This window comes from Oryzias latipes, chromosome 13 (assembly GCF_002234675.1).
Source record: "Oryzias latipes chromosome 13, ASM223467v1".
NCBI lineage: Eukaryota > Metazoa > Chordata > Actinopteri > Beloniformes > Adrianichthyidae > Oryzias > Oryzias latipes.
Window position 1 is genome coordinate 24,859,678 of NC_019871.2, and position 24,446 is coordinate 24,884,123.

Consider the following 24,446-nt stretch of genomic DNA (forward strand, 5'->3'; position numbering starts at 1 on the left):
TTAGTCTACTCTCCTCTCAAGTCTCCTTCCAGCTTCCTTCATTTCACCCTAGAGGTCGCCCTCCTCATCCATATGTCTCACCTCTACATCCACAAACCTCTTTAGTCTCCATTCCAACTTCAAGGGCTGAGAAAAGACAAAATCCCTACAAGAGAAAATGTTTGCTGCGGTCATACTGTTGCATATAGTATTACAAATAAAAAAATAAAATCGCATTTAAGGTATTTTTATTTCACAAGCCAAAAATAAAAACACATAACAGGATAGGAAGAAAAAGAAAAACTACAAAGCTATTCACATTCCTTAAATAATTAAACCTTTTTCAAATACACTCAAGAACTTTTGACCAGACTTTTTTAAATTAATGCAAGAAAGATTTGCCAAAAAGTATGACAAACCATCCTGTTAGTCAAATATTGACCAGTGAAATGTTATGCGTCATCTGTTAAAGATGTTCATTCTTTACGTCAGTCCCCCAAAAAATGGATATGATGGAACACTGACAAAATAGACTAAAACACAAGCCACAGCTACTGCTGCATACATCGTAAAGAAAAAATACAATTCGACACACACTAAGCTTTTATTATTTATACTTTTGATTTATTTTAGTGCCAATTCCCCATGTTTTCAAAAAAGTGGAACAATATTCAACTCCCATCTTAAGATCCTGTATTGGTGAGGAATGATGGACTAGCACAGAAGATGAATTGTTGTTAGATCTGGACTTTGCAGTGGCTACATGCTTTAGAAAAAACACATTGATGGAATAGTTTAATGGTGTATTTAGACAGTTAGCTGGTCTGACATCATTAACACGGTAAAACAGTCATCTTGGCCGTGGCAGAACGAGTCATTTGGAGTCAGGAACCATAGATTGCAGAACCGCGGACACAGGCTGGACTATGGTTTTTGTGTCTTCCTGAATTCTAACTTAAAAAGTGTTGTGGTTTTGTAGGTTTCTGGTGTCCCGCCGGATTGTTCCATTTTATTCATCATAGTGAAGAGAAGACAAAAACTTATCCACATCCAAATCATGGGGAAAGCAATCCATCAGTTTTTTCCTTTCCTGTAGAAACGCACAAAACAAAGCGGTGTTAGTTGGCAGAAACATTAACAAGCATTCACTTTGATAAAATAAAAATCTATTAGCATAAAATGACTAATCATACACCGTTTTCTTTTGAAATATTAGCATTTATGTAGTTAATGCTCAGGATCTCTTGTAAATTAGAAAAAAAAAAATCAAAATGTTTCTTAGTGACGAGTTTTTCCAGACCTAAACCCAGGAGTTTAAGAGAAGCAAGATACAGCAAGAAAGAAAGACAAAACACCCTCAATGTGACTCAATCTGACTGGCTTTATGCTGCTTCACGGTTCTACCCCACTCTTCTTTAAACCCCCCCCCCCCTTGTCATCCCTCTCTCTCTTCTTCCCTTCTTTTCTTTTCCGTCAGGTCCAACAAAAGACTGTTACAGATACAAGTAAGTTGAATAAAGTTTAGCCTAAATTACAAAAGAGGTTTATTCCTAGTGTGTCAGAAGATTTATAACCCCTATTATAACAGTAAAATATGTCCAACACAATAAACTTTCAGCTCTCATCTGTCTGCTCAGCTGTTGGACAGGACAAGTTAGAAAGGAAAAAAAAAAAGTTAGATCAAATAAGTCTAACCCCACCCCCAAAAGACTATTTAGTGTAGGACCCTGGATTTTAATGAAATTCAAACACATTTGATATCAATACATTTTGTTTTAAACACCAAATATGAATTAAACAGCTAATAAATCTGGACATGTTATCCATCCATCCACCCATCTTCTCCGCTTATCCGGGACCGGGTCGCGGGGGCAGCAGTCTAAGCAGAGATGCTTAGACTTCCCTCGCCCCAGCCACTTCCTCCAATTCCTCTGGGGGTACCTCGAGGCGTTCCCAGGCCAGCCTAGAGACGTAGTCTCTCCAGCGTGTCCTGGGTCTTCCCCGGGGCCTCCGCCCAGTGGGACATGCCCGGAACACCTCTCCAGGGAGGCATCCAGGAGGCATCCAGACTAGATGCCCGAGCCACCTCAACCGACTCCTTTCGATGTGGAGGAAAAGCGGTTCTACTCCGAGCTCTCTGCGGGTGACCGAGCTTCTCACCCCATCTCTGAGGGAGCGCCCAGCCACCCTACGGAGGAAGCTCATTTCAGCCGCTTGTATTCGGGACCTCGTTCTTTCGGTCATGACCCATAGCTCATGACCATAGTGTAAGTATTGGAATGAAGATCGACCGGTAAATTGAGAGCTTTGCTTTTCGGCTCAGCTCTCTCTTCACCACAACGGACCGATGCAGCGACCGCATAACTACGGACGCCGCTGCGATCCGCCTGTCAATCTCACGCTCCGCTCTTCCCTCACTCGTGAACAATACCTCCAGATATTTAAACTCCTCCACCTGGGGCAGGGACACTCCTCCCACCGAGAGATGGCAAGCTACCCTGGACATGTTATTACAAAGACATTTTATGACTATGTTCTGATGAGGAAAATTGTTTAAACACAATGCATTGTGGTCAATATTTGCCAATCTAGTGAGCATTGATGCACACGGTTTGTGTTTACAGAGACTTCTGGGAAATTACCAGGGCACTAAGACTTTGGAATTGTATATTGAGACAAAATAACGGACATACTAAAAAAGTGCACATGCTGACGAGTAGTGAGGGAATTTGGACCAAACCAAAAAACGATCTACTTTCAGCAGAAAAAGAGGTATTTAGAACAGAATATATTCAAAATACCTTCTCCTTGATGTAGATGCCAGTTAACCCTTATGCTATCTTAGATGAACCCACCCTTACATTGACGTGTTCTCCCTACCATGACAAAGGTGGATAAAGGTGGAAAGATTTCATGAAATTCATGGACACCAGGGAAGATCACAAATCATTGAAGGAAAAAGGTTCAGAGCACTGTCTAGTGGGTCTAGATGACCCAACTCCCAATGTTATAGTGCCTAGGATAGCACAAGGGTTACAGGGACAACTAGCACCTTCCACTCAAGTCTACATTTTTCAGCTCCTTTTTGGATCTTTCCTTTTTCCTTTTTAAAATGTGCTTGTTTGTTGCTTTCAAATACCATAGAAATATTTGGCAGCAAATTCTAAAATTGTCTACCAAGTTTAGACCAAACTCCATCCATCCATCCATCCCCAGAACAAGCTGAATCCCTTTTGGAGTCATGGTGATGGAGCCATCTCAGGTCGCCAGTCTGTCACAGGGCCACACAATCACTAAAGGCCAATTTAACTTACAAAGCCTGTTTTTGGACTGTGGAAGGCAGCCGGAGTTCCCGGAGAAAGCCTGTGCATGCACGGGGAGAACATGCAACCTCCACACAAGAACCCATCCAGGATTTGAACAGGGGCTTTCTCGCTGAGACCAGAGCGCTTACCACTACACCACCGTACAGCCCTACAGCAAACTCCCAAAACTATTAAGCGTAGATGATTCTAACAGTCCTCCTTTTAGATGTTTGGTGGCTGAATGCAGAAAACTAGAGTAACATACTCACCCTGTCTTTCTTTTTACTGGGAGATTGTTTCAGCTCTCTCTTTGAAGAGGGCGTTTCTGTTGGTGAAGGTGCTTTGCGTTTCTTATTCTTTGAACTTCCAGGTGATTTCTGTCCAGCCTCGTCCTGGCGCAGGCTGTCCTTCAGTGGGGTGCCGGTTCTGGCGATGGCAGCCCGGGACAGAATCATGAGCGTGTGTGCTGCCATGTTGATGCTGTTCTCACTGCCGGCTTCGCTGGCAGGGCTGCAGGTCGGAACATCAGGGGTTCTAGGAGTTAACTGATGCTTGGGGGTCCCTTCGATATCTTTACCCTTTTTAGGGTGGGAGGGTGTCCTGGGGCAGTCGGCAGGTACCTCATGGCTATGGACACTCGCATAAAGACCAGGGGTGGAACTGACCGTTCCAGATTTCTTACTCGGAGTGGACAAGCTCCTCTGTCCTTGAAAGTCTTGCAGCATCTCAGCTGCCTGCTTGGCCAAAGAGCTGGTCTTTGATGGAGTCTTTGCAACCTTGGGTTGCGGGTTTGGTGTCTGCGGTGAGGCGGCTGGAGGGCTGAAGTCTCTGGACTCTGAGGAAGTAGACGTCGTCGCCTGTTGCTGCTTCTGTTCTTGCATTTCGTTTTCCTTGTTGGCCGTGACATGTGGCATCTCTTGTGACGGAGTCCTTTTCTCTGCTCGGCCCTCACGGGATTTCCCGGCTGCCTCTTTCCTTCCGTCTTCTCTGTCCTTTCTACTTTCCGATCCATCGGATGATGTTGACCTCGAACTCCGAGCGGTTTCTGCTTTTGTTTCTTCTGCAGATGCAACATTCTTATCACTAGGTTGTGACAGTTCTCCTAATTCTGACTTTTTCGAAGCCTCAGTTTGCAAAACACTTGAAGAACTTGAACTTTGAAACTCTTTGTTCTGAATGCCAACTTTCTGGCTGTTAGAAGTGTTTTTTGAAGACTCTTTCTGTGGTTTTTGAACAGGAACTGTAGCATTTAATGAGTCCACTCCAGTTTGAGAACCTCCTGAACATCGGACAGGCTCTATTCTCCTTTTGGGTTTATTGCCACCCAAAATATTGGGTTTCGTTCTGGTGACTGGATGTCTTTTGTCCTTATCGGCTGATGGAATAGATTTAGATCCAGACGGATTTGGAGCCATGGACTTGATGGTTTCAGTAGTTTTAGAATTGCATGGTGGAGTTTCCGAAGAAGAAGAAGATTCAAAACACAATATTCGTTTGTGACTTGGACCCGTTGCTGCATCAAACAGGTTTGTGGTTTTAAGCTGAACTTCCCTGCTTTTATCTGACATGCCTGTAATCCAAATAAACACAATTATTGAAATTCAGATCCATCTTCACAACAAAACATAACCTAAATAGAGTTAAGGTCTCCATCAGAAAAAGAGGAAACACAACAGAAAGATTGACTAACCGGAATTTGGAGCCTGTTTGGCTGCCAGCGTCACGGGCTTCAGTGTTTCCATTGACTGAACCGGGATGGGGTTTGGTACGTCAACAAGCTGCAAGTATACAAACGCATTTTGACCGACTCGTGCAGCTATGGGGAGAGCAGACGTTATTCTTTCTAACAAAAACAGAGAATCTCCTTTACCTGATTGGACACCAGCTGCACATTTCCCAAGGGGTTCTGGCCCACCACAGAAACAGGAAGAACCACAGGGTTTACAGCGGAGGGCAAGATGATTGTAGACCCTGCAAATGGAAAATCCAAGACACAGTCAAGGACAACAGCAAACGTGGAAAAAATGATACCTTCCTTTGAGTGTTTTGTCTCTCACCTGTGGAGAAGCTTTCGGTAAGTCCTGGTGTGGTTAGCCCAAACGGACTGGCTGTCAGAGGCTGTCCTAAGACATCGGAAGGAAGCTGCACCTGTTTCGCTTGAACATCTGCTGTTGGAGTCACAAGGAAATAGCTGGCAGGAGACTCCTGGATGGCAGGTTTAGCTGCATCCACGGGCAACTGAATTATATATCTTTGCTGGGGATGCGACGTTCTACCAAATGGAGACGTGGATATCGCTCCAGCTCGACACCTGGCTGGACTGCCAAATGCTTCAGAGCTTTGCAAGCCACGGACCGCCTGTGCTGCCTCATCAAAGTTGGCCTTTGGAGTACCAGGTCCTCCGGGTGACTTGGCTGGAGACGAAAGGTAGATAGTGGGAATCTTGTCCACCGAGATTCCTGAAATGGCTCGATTTAAGGTGGTATCTTTGGAAGTATCCTCATCTTTGTTATCGCTTATGATGATCTTTAAGGACACTACATTGCTAGAATCTCCTGTGGCTTTGATAGGGGTTGTAGGGTTGGTGGCTGAATAACTCCCTACAACAGAGGGAGGTGAGGACAGAGTGCTGGATTGGGGTGCAGGGGTTACAGATGTTAGGGCAGGTGTAGCTGCTCCAAGCACAGGGATGGAAACTAAAGAGGCGGAGGCACTTGTAGCAGTAGAGCTGGTAGAGAAAGACATTACTGAGACCGTAGATTCTGGCAAAGCTTCACCTCCAATGCCTAAAACTGACACAGAAGACTGAAGACTTGAACTTTGGGTGTTGTTCTCCTGAACTCCCAAAGGAGACACTACAACAAGCTGGTCATTTACAGCTAGACAAGGAGGAGGATTCTTTTTATTGGATCCCTGACTTTGATTCTTGTCCACATTTAGAGCTTCTGGCAGCGCAGAGTCTTCTGATGAAGAGACTAAGGTTGAATTAATAATGGCACCTGAAGAAGGGATGGTTTCCTCCGAGTTAACCCGAGTGGCCAAACTGTCCAAAGTGGGGGATAGCGTGGGCAGTGGCGTCTCAGAAATCTCCATGGATACCTCACCGCCATTGTTATTTTGGTGCGAGGGCTTTTCTTTTCTTTTGGGATCCAGCGTGGCAGACGAGGAGGCTCTGTGCTCTCCATGACTCACCAATAACCTGGCCGAGCTGTTTTCTATCCTGGATGACCTTCCGCTAGAGTCAATGACGGTTTTCTTCAATGAGACAGAAGCGGTGGACTTCCTGGTCTGACGCTCCGGTACAGCTTTTATCTTCAGGGTTACTGGTGTGGAATCAGAAGGATTTTCTTGTAATTGCTGCACAGGATCTTTAGGGGGAAAAAATGGAAATGTAACATCAAATGTATCTTTTCTGTGTAGATATAAGGTCTGAATAAAATAAAGCTGTTAAAGCACAACACGCGGACGGTGACCAGACGTTATCCATGTCATCCACGGAACGCATCATCATTCAGATCAGATCATCTTTTACATCAGTGGTTCTAAGCTTTTTTTCAGGCCACGAACTGGTTTAACGCTAGACAATTTTTATTAAGGACCGCCCCTCTGACTTTTTTATTTTAAGTCTTCAGTTTCCCGTTACTTTTTAGGGTAAACTTTATCTTCACCCTCTGTAAATTTTCTGCAGCTGCTTTAAACTTTATTTCTACACTAGATTTCATGTAGGAACCATTAAAATATGATATTGATTTTCTCTTAACCCATAACTGTTACAGTGGAAGCTAAAAAAAAGATAAATAGAAAATAGAAGAAAAAATGCCATAAAACTTCAGCCTTGTCCGACTTTTAAGGTTTCACATATAATCACAAAAAAGAAAGAAACGGTGCAAAGGACTAATATTTTACAGATTACACATAGCAGGCTTTGTGTGCAGTGAAAAACTGTGGCAATAAATCCATATTTGGAATAAAGACTCCAAGATTTTGTCTGTTAAATGCAGAGTTTTTTTTTCTTCTGTTTCCTCACTGGCTCTTTTCTGCAAAAACAAACTTTCCAAATACGTTTGTTTTTTGTTTATTTTGCTGGCTTGGGGGTTTCAATTTAGCGGTCAGAGTAGGTGGTTTAAGAAAATCGCGAATGGATTTTCAACACGTGACCGAGCGACTTGACGTGTGTCAAGGATGAGCCGGATGTGGTGGAGAGAATCTAGTAGTTTTCCAAAATAAAACGTCCTTCAGAATCAGATTATTTTTGTTTTTGGTCAAATAATGATATGCTGACGGCAAAAGACAACATTTGAGGTGAGGTGCTTTCAATAAGTCTGTGCATTACCCAATATCAGTACTTCTTTGCTCCCTAAGAGTGATACTAAGCACAAGTAAGAAAATCGAATAAACCAGCCGAAGAATAGAATTTTTACACCACTAAGATTACCAGGATAAAAGATTGTCTAGCTAATGGTCACTGGTTTGCTGCACTGCAATGTAAATGCTGTAGAGGGCTGTTTTCTATTGAATTTATGAGATAACCAGTAGGGTTGTGCCGATGGACGATATCATCGTCCATCGTGATGGGTGACTGACATCCCGATGGAGAGACCACCATCGTGATGCCACGCCCCCGCCACGTTGCGCGTCGACACCATAAGCCGCGGTTACATGTACAAAATATCCTGATGGGATCAATGGTCGGATTAGAATCCAACCGTGTAGATGGGCCCAGAAAAATGTTTTCAGAATATAAAAACGTTCACTAAGGTCACAATTTCGGTCAGAATAAATCATTCGCACACGCGCAGTATTCGCACATGCGCAGTTTGAAAACCGGAAGAGGATACAACTTCCGCCGAGCGGCTTTTTTTCCAAACTTTATTCTTCTTTCTCTTTCGGCTTTTCCCATCAGGGGTCGCCACAGCGAATCATCCTTTTCCACCTCACTCTATCATGAACATCTTCTACCCTAACATTAGCCAACTTCATGTCCTCTGTTAAGACATCCATGTATCTCCTCTTTGGCCGTCCTCTTGCCCTCCTGCCAGGCAGCTCCATCTCCAACATCCTTCTACCAATATATCCACTATCCCTCCTCTGAACATGTCCAAACCATCTCAGTCTGGCTTCTCTGACTTTGTCGCTAACACAGGCAACATGAGCCGTCCCTCTGATGTACTCGTTCCTTATCCTGTCTAACCTGGTCACTCCTAAGGAGAACCTCAACATCTTCATCTCCGCTACCTCCATCTCAGCCTCTTGTCTCTGTCTCACTGCTACCGTCTCTAACCCATAGAGCAGAGCTGGTCTCACCACTGTCTTGTACACCTTTCCTTTGAGTCTTGTTGACACTCTTCTGTCACACAACACTCCTGACACTTTCCTCCACCCGCTCCAACCTGCCTGCACTCGCCTCTTCACCTCTTTTCCACACTCCCCATCACACTGAACTGTTGACCCCAAGTACTTAAACTCCTGCACCTTCTTCACCTCAGCTTACCTTCAACTTTATTGAAGGTAACAATTCAATACAAAACGATAACAGCGCCGAGCGGCTATATACATTGACATGTCAGCTCGGTAAAATACGAGACGATCTTCTAAACGTGCTTTTAATAATGTTACGGTTATTATGAAACACATGTTCGCTCATCATTTGAATTTTAATCCGTGTGGTCAGTGCTTTTTCTGAACGTAGCCAGGATTAGCAGTATGCTAACACACGGGCTAACAACATTAGCTTTGGAGCTACGGGACGGATCGCAGTCTTAAATCTCCCACACATACCGCTCATGTACCCCCCCCCCCCCTTCCCATCAAACATAAAGCTGTAAATCCGCCCTCCGCCGGTCCACTTCGCTAGTTAAGTGCGGGAGCGGACTACTTTTCTATTTTGCTTGTTACTTTTTCTGTTAAAGTCACTTCCCTCAGTTTATACTGGATCATCGCGGATTAACCATTAGTTGGGAAATAAAATGAAAAAGCAAAATAACGAATAGCAGTTATATAAGAACGAAAAATGTAAAAAATACCCCCCCCCCCCCCCCCCCGACGATGTCATCGTCCATCCCGATGGTTGACAGCAAACATCGTCAACGGCCAAATTAGGGGACATCGCCCAACCCTAATAACCAGCTTCCCCATCAGTACGTTTATATTGAATTCACATTTGTACAAAAACAACCAAAAATGTTGCAGGAAACCCTGTTTTCAAATTATGTCTCCCTTTATTCCAAAAGAATCTAGCTTTCACCGCAGATTCAAGCCGCCAATCGTTTGCGGTTTTTAAAATGTGGTTCTCATACCTGGATCGTTGTTCTGAAGGACTCGGACCGTAGATGAAGGTCCGGCATTGTCGATTTCTTCTGGACTGCTGCTGACATCTACGTCCCCCGTCTCCCCGTCTGTGAATCTTGTTTTATCTGAAAAAACAGGTGTAAAAAAAACAAAAAAAAACCTTTCAGCTGTACTGTCTAATGACGCAGAGACATTGGCCTGTTGCTTTGCAGCAGGCAGAGCTAAACCACGGCCGTAGTTACTGTAATCGAAGAGGTCGAAGAGAGCCTGAAAAGCCGGGTCAGATTCTGTTTGTTCCAAAATGTCGTGGATGGCATCATCGCTCATGTGAATTTCACCCTGTCAGCACAAACAAAATGAACAAAGCTCCCATATGTGGAAAGCACTTCCATTTGGAACTTTTCAAAGGAAAATAAGCGATGCTTTGAATGATATTAGCATGTTAGATTTTTCGCATACCTGCAATCCCAGAATCTCATCTATAGACTGGTCTGCCTCCACGGGGCCTTCAGAGGCTTTTGGTGTTTGTGGTACTGGCTCACTGGTAAAGCAGATGATGGAAGAACATTTATGTTATGTCTGATACGGCTATTACACTAAAGTTCTACACACGTATCAAGCAATGCATAACTTTAGCTTACTTTGCAAGAATTTTGTTGATGTTTTCTGCGAGCTTCTCTTGTAGTGACCTGTCTCCCAGGATCTTGTCACGAGCATTTTGTATCACAAGTTGCTGTAAAGATAAAAAATTACAAGTCATCTCAGGCTGGAATGTCCCAAAGATACAAGGAAGTTTCAAGGAAAATCAAGGGTTGCGTTCTAATTTTAGTTCTGACAGACCCGATGAAAATAGTGTTTTTAACATGTTCTTTTGTTGCATTATTCTGATGATGGAAAGAACGTTTCTTTATTCAAATCGTTGTGAATCAGGAGCAGACTAAAAAATGCTGTTTGAAAAAGAGCTTATTTATGATGCAGGAAATTCACATAAGCTTCTCAGCAACAGGATCGGAAAGAGGGGTGGGGGTTGCTCTACGCCAACAGTCCCGCCCACAACTGAGAGGCTGATTTTTTAAAGAACTACCGCCGCTCTGCGGAAACGACACAGGTTTTCTGGTTTTGGCTAAAAAAAAAAGTATAATCATTATTTAAAGACCACTGGGGAAGCTTTTACAATAGATCAAAAGATGATTGAGTGGGTCTTTAAGGAAATGTACTACGATTTGCACAGAGAGAAGATGAAGTTTAGACATATAAACCCCACCTGGTTGCTAGTTGCGATAAAAAGAAGCCAGCAAAAACACACACACTTACAGGAAAGTTCTCATCAACGACCTCTTCAGGTTGGGGTTCAGTACTGACGCTTCCAACAGGAAGAGCAGACCTATTAGGTCCACTGGACCCACCAGGAGCACCACCTCTCTTCCTGGGAGTATCCCTGAAAAGTTGGTAGTTGAAAATACTAGTTAGACTCTGTAAACCAAAACCAACATGAAAACATGGAACCTGGTTGTATCTTGAGAAAACATTTGGTCAGCATTTTAAGTAAAAAGAATGGGGTCGTACCATTTCCGTCGACCAGGGGACATTGGGCCTGAAGTTAACCGGTGCTCTGAAACAATAATCTGCACAGGGGAATCCCCTAGGAAAAAAAGAAGAAAAGTAGTATATGTTACTCAAAGGCTTTAAACTTTACAGGTTTATAAAAAACAAGGGAAAAAAAGGCTTGACATTGTCATCTCCTTTAACCCGGGAGTAAAACATGGCAAGACCCAGCACCCTTTTTAGTGAAAAAAAAAGTCAACAATTCTACTTATGGTCTATGATACTGACTGGGTGTATTCAATATTCGGTTGATGTCTGGAACTTGATGCTGTTGCGTGACGCCATTTGGCACTTGTCTGACGTGCGGGCCTGTGATGCACACCGGAGTGGAGTGGCCGAGCATGCTGTGGGGGGTGTGCACAGGGCTGATGATGGAGCTCGCTTCAGAAGCAGAAGAACAAATGATCCCACCAACAGAACCGGCAGTCAAGGCCCGCTGCCTTGCCATGTTGGCCACTCCGATGCGTGAACGCGCTGTAAGGGAAGCAGGCTTGTGAGTGCATAGAATATACAGCCACAGACCGAGCTGACAAAGAACTAGGACAGGAGAAACAGTCAAAAGAGCAGATTAACTTCCGCAAACTTTATTTGTATGAACAGAAGTAGAGAAAGACCACTGGAACGTTTTAAATTGGCTAAAAATAGGGGGAAAATTTGGGTGGAAACTGCATATATGAAGTCAATTCTTCAGTTATCAGAAAGGACAATATTAAATTTAGCTGTCAGGGAAAAATTAAAATAAAAAACTCAGTAAGAAACAAACTAAGTGAAAATGTTAAGACTGAGATGAAAACTTACCATTTCACTTCCTAAAATCATGTTAAATAATAGAATATGAGCTAAAGTAGTGGTTAATCCTATGTTTATGGTGACTAGCTATTAATAAGGGGACTAGATGTAGCAGACATGCTGATTTATGGAAATGGGGATGAAACGTAAGCAAAGCTGACAGCTAATTTGATTCATAATTTAACGTCCTGGAAACATGTAGAGATTTGCAACGTAAAGTTGAAAAATGTTTCTTTCCCTCTATGACAACCAATACCAGGTGTATGGACAGACCTCAATAAATACTAATAATCTAGACTAGAACAAGTCAGGGTAATAGTCTTTTTATTTAATGATTTCCCTCATTCGGCTTCTAATAAAGCTTTGATTTTCTTCGCCACAGTGTCATTTAGCATAACTTACTTCTTTGACTTGCTGATATAGCAGGAGAATTCTGCAATGACCTGTAGAAAAGATAAAAATTTAAAGACACAAATGACCTTTTTCAAATTTGAATGTGAACTTTGATGTAAAAAACTATTTTTTTTCAAACTTTATTTGGTTGAGAGTAAAGTCCAACTTTTTCCACAATGAGGTCATCACAAGAGGCACTTCTTGAGAGGATTCTGATAAATAAAAATATTATTCGTGTTCAAAACATGAAATAATTTGTAAAAAAAATTATATCAGTGAAAGCATCATTTTCTTACCTTTAGCTTTGGCAGCTACGTACTCATTTAAAATAGTTGTTAAACCTTTTCCAAAAATCGACTGCGAAAGTAGTGGAAGAAAAAAGGGTCAAAAAGGGTCACACGTTAGATTAGAACATAACGAAGGGGAAGAAAGACTCTATTTTTCCTGTGTGATGTTGTACAAGTGTTTTGGTTGGATGTTTACAAATGGTTAAGACATAAATTTCCATTCATCATGGACTTCTTTTCCAAAGAAGTCATAATCTTTGGCCTGTCAATACACAACAATGTAAATAATGTATGTATCAATACTGTGTTATGTTTAGACAAGTTTTTTATACACAAAAATAGGTTACAGAAATGCCACCCCAGCTTTAGCTTCTTTAATAATGAGGTCAATTTATACTTAAAATCCATAAAGTTAATCGACTCACCTAAAGCCATAACAATTTATGACACCCTGAGTGATATTCCTGATGTCTAAGACAGTTTATTTATATTTTGTATCCCCCTGCTTTTTGCAACACTATCCAACTCTGAAATTGTTGTTCTCTTATGTTATACTTTTCCCTGATTTCTCTATGATTATGAATATACATAGGTTTATGTTTGCATACTGATAAGAATTTTTCTTCTTTTTGCTTCCTTTCCAATTATAGTATTCTCTTTTGTATTCGCCATATTTTGTAATTTTTATGTAAATGTTCTGGTATTGTTTTGTATTGTTCTATAAAAAAAAAAAAAAAAAAAAAAAAGGGGAAGAAAGACTCACAAAAACGCATGCAGGAATGGTCCCATCTCCAATAGTGTGCTCGGCATACTCCTTCAGGTTTGGGCTCTCGTGAATAAAAGCTCTGCTGGTGGCTGGCAGTCCCTCTTCCTGCAGGTATCCTGAAGAAAGATGGAAATCAAACTGCTCACCCCCAAAAAGAAACTGCACGAACACAAACGGAAAACCCAACTGCTATCCCAAGCCGGTGAGCCCTGTCAGCTTTAATCCGCCCATCTTACCCTTCGTTTTCGAGACAGGCTAAAAGCTACAGCTACAATCCCCTCTTCCTTCCTCTGGCTTTGACTTACCCAAAACAAGCCGGGCCACATCAGAAGGGAGCAACATGGCAGCCTAACAGCTAATACGATATATTCGGGGTTTAAAAGATACACAAAAACGTCAAGTAAAAGAATTAGCGACTATAAATAGACAACATAAAACTAGTCGATTTCGGTGATGTTGTTGTCCTGAGGCTGAGTGTACTCCAGCTATTTCAAAAGGCGGGGAACTCAATCATGTATAACCCGGAAGACTTAAAGTGACACACCGATTAGATCTCTGGTAATTGTAGTTAACAACACAGAAAATCTTAGCTAGGTGTTTTAAAACGCCACAAATAACGGCACATTTTCTAATTTTAAAATTTTAGACAGTCTCAACTTCTAATTACATTAAATATTATGTAAAAGTGCAACGAAATCATGCGTTTCTTAAATAATAAATAAATAAATAAAGTCGTTCAAGACGTATACGACCAGGAAGTAGACGTCACTGGTACTGGGGCGGGAATCTGCGTGTGCGTGTAGCTGCTAACGCACGTCGAGGGGAATGGAAAAGTTGCTGTAGGGACAGTAGCACCTTGGCTAACACCTGTCTGTGCACGAGCGCTGGGCAGCTTGGAAATAACAGTCACCTGAGGTCCGTAAAGAAGCCGAGAGCAACCGGTCCCATATGTGTGTCAGTCCATTTCCCTCCAACCTTTTTTACCTTTTTTTTTTTGAAAGGAAGAGGACAGAAACTTTCGCTTTCTCATCCGCCCTGCAAGATAATTATATGAGCTTTTCTCCCCCTCTGCCAGCAAAGTTTACTCAGGTAACAAAAGACAAAACCCCGAAATTTGCACAAATTTAAAGCGATTTCTAACAACACAATGACAAGTCTACAACTCCTAACAATTCTCGTTTATTATTGCACGTCTGGCTTCATTTTTTTGCATTTGGCACAGAATTTGAACGAGCCTTTGCCTGGGCGACCTTCTGTGGTACTTTGAAGGCATTAAGGTGCTTTAAAAAGACATCCATCCACCACGTGACAGCTGTCTGTACACACCCACACTATGCTGACAATCCTCATGTTTGCAGAGCATAAACCATTCTGCATTTTGCCTTGAATGGAAGCAGTCAGAGACCTTACAGAGCCTTTGTGTATGTTGATATTTGGAACAGATGTGATGATGCTTTGATGTTGTCCAGACAGGTACAACAATCAGCTGTGAAGCAGGATGAGTCTGGCTCTACATGATTTACTGCTCTGCTGCAGAGGGCTGGAACATGATAAAGCTACTGAGAGAAAGGTAAAAACGCAAACATCCTAACATTTGGGGACTTAGTAGAAAAATTATATCTTTCATTCATTCATCTTTGAATCCCTGGAGCCTATCCCGAACGCAGGGGACATCCTGGACAGGGGCCAGTCTGTTGCAGGGTCACAATCACCCATCCATGCACTCTCACATTCACACCTAGGGACAATTTAGAGCAGGGGTCGGGAACCTATGGCTCGCGAGCCATATATGGCTCTTTTGATGGTCACATGTGGCTCGCAGACACATTTTTAATTTTTTCTTTTTCATTAGACCAGTCCTTCTCGGGCGCGATGGGATGGCAGAGGCGCACAGTAGTAGCGGTGCTTGGAGAGAAGGATCTGCGCCAGCATTATCAGTTTACAATTATCTATTATTTCACAGAGTTTGTACCAGCCGGAAACCTGTGAATTGCCGTGCCTAAAACTGCGCGCCCCCGTCTCTGAGAAAGAGCGCGCAGTAGCGGGGACAGGATGTGACTGAGAGGGAGAAAGCAGAGGGTGAGGGTGGAGTTGTGGGCTCGGTCAGTAAGGTGAACCGCGCAGGGATTGTAAAAACATAAAACCTGCTGCCCGTCACTCACTGCAGCGTGTGAGTGTGTGTGTTTGGCTCCGCGTCTGCATGTGATCAGTCTGTCTCACATTTACAGAACATTCAGACCTATGATCACGTTTAAAGTCTCAACGCCTGAACGAAGCAGAAACTCACCACGTATCAACCAGACTAGACCATCAACAAAACTACCACGAGAAATACTCATCATTTATTAGCAACAGCATAACAATGTTATTAAAAATAATCCACAGACTTATTGTACTTTAAAAGTGTTGAAATTATATCAAATGCACACATTCACTTGAATATTTAGTTTTAAACATATTGTAGCGGACTGAGTTTAACTTGGCTGTTGGGCCGCGTTAAAAGTTCTGGAGTTCCTTGAACGCATCAAGCAGAGATCTGATTGGCTCTTAGTTCTGTCGCTCAGCTTGTTGTTAGTTAATTTGGACCAATGGGGTTCAGCTATGGGCCGAATAAGGGAAATGGGAGGGCTGGAGCGGGAGGGGGGAATATAAAGTTGGGAGAAGCGCTCTCGTCTCGGCGGGAGAGATTCAGGAGCTGCTGAATTAATTTACGGCATTTGTTACAGCCTGCATTAACCAGAATAAAGAACCTTAAAAGAGGTTAAGTCTCCGTGTGGGAAAAGGACACTACATTATTGTATGGCTCTTTCGAAATTACATTTAAAAATATGTGGCGTTTATGGCTCTCTTGGCCAAAAAGGTTCCCGACCCCTGATTTAGAGGATCCAATAACCTATGATGAAGCATGTCTTTGGACTGTGGGAGGAAGCCGGGGTCCCCAAAGAAAACCCACGCATACACGGGGAGAACATGCCAACTCCACACAGAAAGGTCCCCCATCGATGTTCTGCTTCAGGTCCCCCAGCCGGGGACTTGAACCAGGGGCCTTCTTGCTGTGAGGCAAGAGCGCTAACCACTGGTTAAATAATGGATTTGTGTTTTTTGTTCATTTATTTCAGTTAATAAGGTTTTGTTTGGATTTTTAACTCATCAGAAGGGGGTGACGTCATGATAGAAAATGTCAAGCTTTACGTAGCTTTCTTGCAGTTAAATGTGCTTCAGCTGGAGGATCTTATTTGAAACAATCATTTTGGTCTAATTTATTTTTGAAAAGAATTTGTGTGTGCTGCTGTAATAATAAAAGACAGTCAAATCGTTATACAGTACACAGAAAAAAACATTCACTTTATACTTAAATTATTGTAAATATTTTGAAGTGATTTTATAAATGAATAGCTAAATGGCCTGAGAAACATAAATAAAATTTGTTTTTCGAACAGGGAAGTGGGAATTTGTGGCTTTCACTAGGTTTTGTTCATTTAGAAACTAACCCAAATGACTCTTTTAGCGTTAAAGGTTGCAGACCCCTTGTTTGGGTGAATACTCTACTCTGATTGGCTGTACTGGATGTCCATCAAAGAGTGAAACGGACACCTACATAAGAAGTTCTGCTCACATATCCTTAATGTTCTGTAACACTGACCCAAACGCCAGTTGGTACTCGTAACAAACAGAGACTTGCAACATGTATTTCTACATTATTTTGTTACTATTTAAATAAATTGTTTGTTTTGTGATCCACATTTAATGTTTAGAGTTATAGGTGGACAGTTCTTTACTATAAAAGCGATCTAGGAAACTATTTGCAGACTGTTTTCTTCTCTTTTTTTTTTGAAACAATTCCTTTGCTTCATTGTCTGAACAGAAGCAGGCGGTAAGAGGTGAACTTTCCCCCTGAAATGGTGCTTTGCATCACTTAACATGACCTTCAGCGGACATACCACTGTCTTCCGCTGGTTAGTCAGGGGTTGACATAGCCCAGAAATTTGCACTGGCCCACAGGGCCAGTAGTTTTTGAAACTTACTGGCCCTGCCTGAAAGTTACTGGCCCGACACCGCGCATAGCGGGACCCGCCGCTCCGCAGGTGCTTGCAACTTTAGGGGGGTCTGGGGGCATGCCCCCACGGAAACTTTTAATATGGTGCAATTTGGTGCATTCTGGTGACATCACTTATTTCTACACTTTTCAATGACTGAAAATAGACCATATCAAACTTAAATCTGCTCTAGTCTGTTTCAGATGTTTTGAAGAGAGCACTGCAGTGTAGTAGGTAACACTAGTTCAGAAGTTTTCATGGTGCTTCTAACGGCAAATATCGCAATAAATCATAAACCTTAAATGTGTTAAAACAATCTAATGGCAGCTTGAACCATTTAACGAATCAAATAAATCCCTTAATGCATTTGACCAATCGGATGGACGCCTTCACATTGTTGACCAATCAGATGGAGCCCTGTTATGTTAGATGTTTGTAACCTATGTCAACGTGGGTCATTGGAGTATAATTTTTAAACTGGGAATGGTTATTTGGTTATTTTGCTGTTTGTTTATATACCGCAAATTATATCGTTATCGCAATTTTAATCTCTGATATCGCATATCGCGAGTTTTCCTCATATTGTGCAGGTCTAACTGAGATCATTCAGCTAACTAGAAATACTTACTGCTTACAGTGTTGTAAAGAAAAACAAAATTAAGTAGTTTAACATTCTACTGCATTTGAGTCTGAGATTCAGGTATTTGGAGTTGCCTTTGATTCTTTGACATTCAGCTTAAAGCTTAGTGGATACAGTTTCATCTTCAATGCATTCATTAAATATCTTGCTGTCCATACTACTAATTATACCCACTACTCCATCCAACATATTCCTATCTATTCCTGCCATGTCTTCCACATCTCTGACATGCTTCAGTCTCTCTTCAGTGACGGTGTCGGATTTATAATCAAATGTAATGATAACCCACTGGCTTGTGCCTTCGTTGTTGCTGTTTAACATTGTTTTGTATTGAATTGTTACATTCAATAAAGTTTGAAAAAAAAAAGTAGTGAGCGCGTGCCGCGTGGTTCTCGGCAGTGAATGCCGCGCGCGAGCAGGCGGGAGAGAAGGAGAAGTGATCAAAGGTTTCCCATAGAAACCCTTGAAGTCTGAACACAGGACTAACATAAAAAAACTAAATTATGAAGACGAGGTAAATCTACACGTTTTCGCAAAATTTACTTTATTGAAAAAGGTGAAGAATATATAAACCGTTAGATATTTTAGTGGCCCGAGCGGACAAATGAAAAGTAAAGTCTTGTGGTCCGAACTGCTCGAAAAACAAGACCGGGCCAGCGGACAAATGGCTATGTCGAGCCCTGTTAGTTCTCCTACAACAGCTGCAGCAGAGCGAGGTGCGGGCTCTGTAGCCGTTACCGTGACAACTTGCCACACCCTATTTCTAATAGTCCGCTTCTTGTGAAAAACGATTGAAACCTTTAAAAGAACAGGATCAAAGTACTAATAATTGCTCAAATTAATATATTTATGGTAAGTGACCGTAGTATAAGTGCTATGGACTTCGGCGTCGTCCCTTATTTTCTGATAAAGAACACCTTGTGGGGCATTATCCCTTACTTAAGTGCCATTGTTTTGTGCCATCAGAAAGAAGCTGAAAACTTCAGACGGCTCCTTCGATCTCCTGCAGTTTTGCAAGAACTGGATTGTGCCTCATTGGCCAAAGCCAAAGTCTCCAAGCAGCTCACATGGGACAATGTCTTCAGGTAGTCTCCACTATGGAAGAAAAGGTTTTGGTGACTTTTTTTGTGCACAGGTTCAACCCGCATTTTAGGTGAACTCCATGTTTAAACACGGGTTATACCATGGTCCGGGGGAATACTCGATTCTGATTGGCTGCTGGGTGTGCATTAAAACCTGACAACCGCATGGTGAAGAAAGAAGTTCCAGTCACCTAGCTTAAATGTTTTGTATCACTGCGCCGGCTTCTTTAAAACAACCTTTTACTTCATCATTTGGACAAAAACAAGCGGTAAGAGAACTTTCTCTCTGAACTGATGCTTTATTCAACCCATCGGAAAGATCAGCATATATATATCGCCAAATCTTGACTGCAGCGGCGGTGCGAAAAAAGCGATTCGCCGCATCACGAAACAAATAGTCCGCTTTTTGTGAGAAAGGCGATCCAAATCGGGAAAAAAAACAACATTTAAGGACTAAAAACTGGTTAATATGTATTGCTTTTGTAAGTGACCATGGTATAAGCGGGTTAATGGCCTTCAAAGTGTGCATTATCACTTTTTAACGCACTTCGCGTCGGACGGTTCAGGCTTCCAAGGCGTGCGTTAAAGAATAATAACGCACACTTTGTCGGCCATTAACCCTTACATAATCTGTAAAATTCTTTTAAGATTCTGTTCTTCTAATGTGTGTCACTGCATTTTTCCTGGACCAGGTTCCTGCAGCATTATGTCCAGAAGGAGATGGAAAGTATTCAATCAAGTAGATCCAATGTGACGGCAACCACGCTGGCTATACGGCAGAAGAAGATGGCTGAAGTGTGCAGCTTGATTAAGTACTTTATTCGTTATGCAAACAAACGTAAGGGCCACACTCTGCAGTCCAAGATGTTGTTTGGCATAATAATAAAAATATGTTTCAATAATGATTGTAGACACACATCTTTTGTTCCCTACTCTGATCCTTAAAGAATGACTTTAATGAAAATTGGGGTTTAAACATATTCTAATGATGGAGGACGTGCATAAAGAAAATTAAGCTTAAAAGTACAGAAAGTATAGCCTAGAAAACAACATTGATTTTGGTTGAAAACGGCGTAGTCATAATTATATCATCATATTATATGACCACTGGGAACGCTTTAAAAATACATCAAAAGATGATCGGAGTGGGGCTTGAAGGAAAGCTTTTGAGTAGACGCTAGTCAGAATTTGGTTTTTACGTATTTATTCTTTTTGCAGGCGGGCCTCGTCTGAATTGCAGTGAGCTGCTGAAACACGTGACAGAGGTTCTGCAGAGCTCCCACTGCTGCACAGCGTACGGAGAAAATTACAGCAGCATCCTTTTAAAGGACATCCTCACCGTCCGCAAGTACTGGTGTGACATCTCTCAGAAGCAGTGGCAGAGTGCGGAAGCATTTTTAACTCCATTTCTGGAAAGTTTTGCTTTGTCAGCTCTATTCTCCAGAATTCTACATATCATTTTCTTGTTCTTTGTTTTTTCTCATAGATCTGTTGGATTTGTACTGTGGCTTTTTTAACTCTTCCTCCAGATCCATCAACCGTGTGTTGCTCAGCAGAGTCATCCACACGTTGGTGCGGGGCTGCTGCACGCAGACCGACGCCTTCACCGACGCTCTGTTCGGCTTTTTCACCAAAGCTCTGCTTAATGCCAGGTGAAATGTCAAATGCAACGTTCTTCAGCTGTGCTGCGGTAAAGTTTCTAAAGTTTCCTCACACACCTGCAGGCAGGAGAAACACCTGCCGGTCTTGGAGCATTTAGTCTCAGCTCTGAACGTCTTCCTGAGGTCGGCGGCCGTCAACTGCAGGATGAGAGCGTGTCGCCTGGGGGAGGAGCTGCTGCCCTCTGTGCTGTATGTGTGGGCAGATATGAGGCCAAGTGCACCACTCAAAGAGGAGATTGTGGACTTTTTGAACCTCCAGATGTGTGTTCACCACCCTAAAGGAGCCAAAACACACGACACAGGTGGAGCAATGTTTCCCATTTATTCCACAAAATTAAAACCACAAGGAAAACTGATGTTTTGAATTAGAAGAGAATGTAGAAATAGTAAGACATGTTTCGTAAACACATTTAATCAAGTATGTTGGCTCCAACTGCAATGGGCACAAAGCCAGTGTTTGTTGGGTTCTTGTTGCTGTAGGTGCTCACGCTGAAGACTGGACGAGGTGGCGTGGTCTGCTGTACAGCCTGTACGACTCCTTGGTCAGAGAGATCAGCCAGATAGGCAGCAGAGGGAAGTACGCCACAGGGAGCCGACACGTAGCTGTCAAAGACAATCTGATCGAGCTCACGGCTGACATCTGTCACCAGGTAAGCAGTTGCTGCTCCTATTTCCAGATCAATCATGAAGTCCAGTCTGTTGGAAAAGCATTGTTGTTTTGACCCAAGCCTAAAAGAGAAGCCTGTGTTGTTTTCTAGGACATAGTTTCTGCAGAGCAGGAGTAGTTCATTAGAAATTCACCTCTGAGCTGTGGGCGGGACGGTTGGCGTGGAGCCTGCTCCCCTTCCCTGTTACTGAGAGCTCTCTGCTTATGCGCTAGCTTACAGCCCCTCACACCCAAGGCCTAACATTGGCACTGCTACACAAAATTTCGACCAATATTGAAATTATCCAGCCGTACAGTTTTGATCCAGATTCAAGCTCAGACGAGGAAAAAGACTTACATTGATCTATTTGTCTACACAAGGATGCATCAGATACGGCGCCCAGCGTATTTTCCACGTCACTTTCTAACAGAGTGTTTTCTTCTGCTGCTGATCCACAACTATTTTAATAAAGAAATACTCAGAAAATGCTCTTTAAGCTTAATTTTCTGTCTACACCTCCTCCATCATGTAAGAAACACCACAAACAACATTTTTATCATAGTGGGTCTTTAAGCAAGTTTTGTCTATCCTCTTTTTTTTTTTGTTTCAATAATCCTTTGCTGCTGGTTTGCTGTAGCTGTTCACTGATGACAGTGGGAGCCATACGTTGGAGGTCACGCAGGCCCCCCACAGGGCCACGCAGATGGGAAGTCCCTCCCACGGTGCAGCCAGTAAACGTCGGCGCATTGAAATGGGCTGGGAAGTGCTCCTCGAACGTCTGCAGCCTCAATCCGATGACTTTGACATCATCCCTTGGTATTCATTTCACAAATCTGTTACAATTAAAAAAAAACTCTACAACCGGACAAAATGCCCCGAAAAGTTTCTCAAGCATGTATTCTCTGTCTTTAGGTTGCAGATTACCTCAGTGCTCACCTGTAAGTACTCGTCTACGGTGCCCAGGCGGGAGCTGGTTCCACTGCTGTCGGCGTTGCACCAGCTCCTAGCAGAGCAGCGCAGAGGTGAGAGGAGCCTGTACGTGCTGCGCTGCCTCAGGGAGGTGGCACTCTGCCAGGCCCGCTGCCCACACAAAGCCCAGGCCCACAAGGCGGAGCTTGACCGGCTCTGGGCTCGCATTTGGGCCCTCGGTGTGCGAGGTGTCGGCTCACCCCACACAGAGTCTCTCAGCCTGGATCTGCTGGCCTCCATTGTGCACGGCGGGCTGGTGAATGTCGACCGAGAGTTCTGGAAACTCTTCTCTGGGTCTGCATGCAAGCCATCCAAGTGAGTTATTTGTTTTAATGTGCAAAAAACAACGATTTAATACATTTTAAGTTGATAAAATTGAAATGTTTTAAAGCATCATCAGTCCTTTTTCTCTTTTTTTTTATGTACAGGAGTTCTGCTCTTTGTCTTACCCACACAATCCTCAAGTGTCCTGTCCCAAAAAGTGTCACGTCGAGCTCCATCTGGGACTCTTTGGGAGCTACAGAGGGATCTCCATCCCCTTTTTTGAAAGAAAATCTTATTGCTTGGCTGCTGCTGAGCAACCAGAATGATGAGACCGAGGACAGCAGCAGGCCTCATCCAATCATCTGCAGGTCCCTGCTGTCGCGTAGTCACCACTATCTTTTTCTTTTTTATCCCGTAGAAAATATGCTTTTAATTATATTTTGGTTTCTTCTCTCTGAATTAAATATTTTTTTTTCTGTTGCAGAGATTTTCCTCATAATCTGATAGCAAATATTTTGGTCTCACTGACACTGAAAGACACAAGAGTTGGCTTGAAGTTCCTACTGGGTACAGAGGGAGTTGCAAGGTAAAAAAAAACAAAAAAACAAAGTCTTTGTAATTTCCAATTATATGCATTAGTGTCCACACAGCTGTTTCCTGAAAGCTGAAGTCTTCTAAACCTTTAGTTGCTTTTGCAACCCTGCAGTGACCTTCTGGAAGTGTGAATAACTGCTGTTTTTGTCTGTAGCGGCTCTTCTCGAGACCAAGTAGCATCCGAGGCCAAAGAAAACCTGGAGGAGATTGAGACACTCTACCTGCACTTTAGCTTTAATGCGTCAGAGATCCCAGCACGCGCCAACGAGCCGGCGCCGTCAGCCGACTGTCAGTTTCCCGCCGTCCTCGGCCTCCGAAACAAGCTGGAGCAGCTTGTGCTTTCTGTGGCGGACAGCCTGCTCAACTGTTATTCTCCTGATGTGAGTAGAGGCTTTATTTATTTATTGTGTCTGCTGGTTTGGTCAGAAACTCCTATTTTGAACCCGGCAGTCTCCGTCCGTTCCTCCGGAGTGCTTGGTGCGCTGTTGTGCTCTGCTGATTGGTGTTCTGGCGGGCTACGTCTCTACGGGATGTGTGACTCAGGACGAGGCCTGCTGCTCCCGGCTCTTCACTAAAGCAAAGGTGCAGTGGTTCCTCTCATCTTGCCTTCTTCCTATGGGGGTAAATCATCTTAAAGTGAATTAAAAAAACAGTATGTAAGTTTAAAAAAAATGAGAAAATTTTTAAACTCAAAAGTATGCATTGTAAACGTGATCATTTGAAACTTGGATTAAAAGAAATACCATCAACCTGAAGCTGTTACCAAATGAAAAATGATTTTTATTTTAACAGCCGCTATTTTATATTATCTCTTTTTTCTTTTTCTCTCTGTCTCTTTAGTTTACTGTTTCAATTCAGAATTTTTGCTTTCGGTGCTAAGCCTAACTTTACTTTAGGGGTGGGGCTTTCAGCTATGATTGACATCACGGGACAGAGCTCATGGTGACGTCATTGCCCCACCAAAACAGCGTCTGCTGTGTCATCCCTCCTCTGATCTACCAAACCTCGCGAGCATTTTATCCCTACTGTGCGCCGCATCATAGTGGATAAAACCAAAGTGGAAAATGAAAAACAGCAGCTTTTACAAACAAACATTGTTTTTCAATTTAGGTTTACTTATTTTTTTTTTCAAATTCAAGT

At 42.7% G+C, this 24,446-nt stretch overlaps 2 protein-coding genes across 4 annotated transcripts in view; one reads left to right on the plus strand and one right to left on the minus strand.

Annotated features, from left to right (window-relative positions):
• Positions 1-564: 564 nt before the first annotated feature.
• Positions 565-13,944, minus strand: LOC101166817 (protein NPAT). The gene is made up of 17 exons (XM_023961626.1): positions 13,718-13,944; positions 13,410-13,528; positions 12,656-12,716; positions 12,499-12,571; positions 12,369-12,409; positions 11,406-11,651; positions 11,139-11,214; positions 10,887-11,010; positions 10,214-10,305; positions 10,032-10,113; positions 9,815-9,911; positions 9,581-9,697; positions 5,342-6,652; positions 5,155-5,255; positions 4,975-5,062; positions 3,554-4,854; positions 565-1,069 (listed from the first exon to the last, which is right to left on the minus strand). Exons 1-17 carry the CDS (start codon positions 13,752-13,754, stop codon positions 989-991), a joined length of 4,047 nt encoding a protein of 1,348 aa, XP_023817394.1. The 5' UTR covers positions 13,755-13,944; the 3' UTR covers positions 565-988.
• Positions 13,945-14,183: 239 nt separating this feature from the next.
• Positions 14,184-24,446, plus strand: part of atm (ATM serine/threonine kinase) — a 35,119-nt gene continuing 24,856 nt past the window's right edge. Inside the window, exons 1-15 of one of the 3 annotated variants that reach the window (XM_020708434.2) lie at positions 14,184-14,327; positions 14,414-14,501; positions 14,882-14,982; positions 19,056-19,174; positions 19,864-20,009; positions 20,390-20,554; positions 20,658-20,823; positions 20,896-21,134; positions 21,313-21,482; positions 22,117-22,295; positions 22,392-22,763; positions 22,877-23,080; positions 23,197-23,298; positions 23,461-23,686; positions 23,757-23,888. In XM_020708434.2, the coding sequence (XP_020564093.1) occupies positions 14,911-14,982; positions 19,056-19,174; positions 19,864-20,009; positions 20,390-20,554; positions 20,658-20,823; positions 20,896-21,134; positions 21,313-21,482; positions 22,117-22,295; positions 22,392-22,763; positions 22,877-23,080; positions 23,197-23,298; positions 23,461-23,686; positions 23,757-23,888 (2,292 nt within the window). In that variant the 5' untranslated portion in view covers positions 14,184-14,327; positions 14,414-14,501; positions 14,882-14,910. Of the gene's footprint in view, positions 14,502-14,881; positions 14,983-19,055; positions 19,175-19,863; positions 20,010-20,389; positions 20,555-20,657; positions 20,824-20,895; positions 21,135-21,312; positions 21,483-22,116; positions 22,296-22,391; positions 22,764-22,876; positions 23,081-23,196; positions 23,299-23,460; positions 23,687-23,756; positions 23,889-24,446 lie in introns of all 3 variants that reach the window. The other 2 variants (XM_020708433.2, XM_011482862.3) reach the window with 2 other exon arrangements.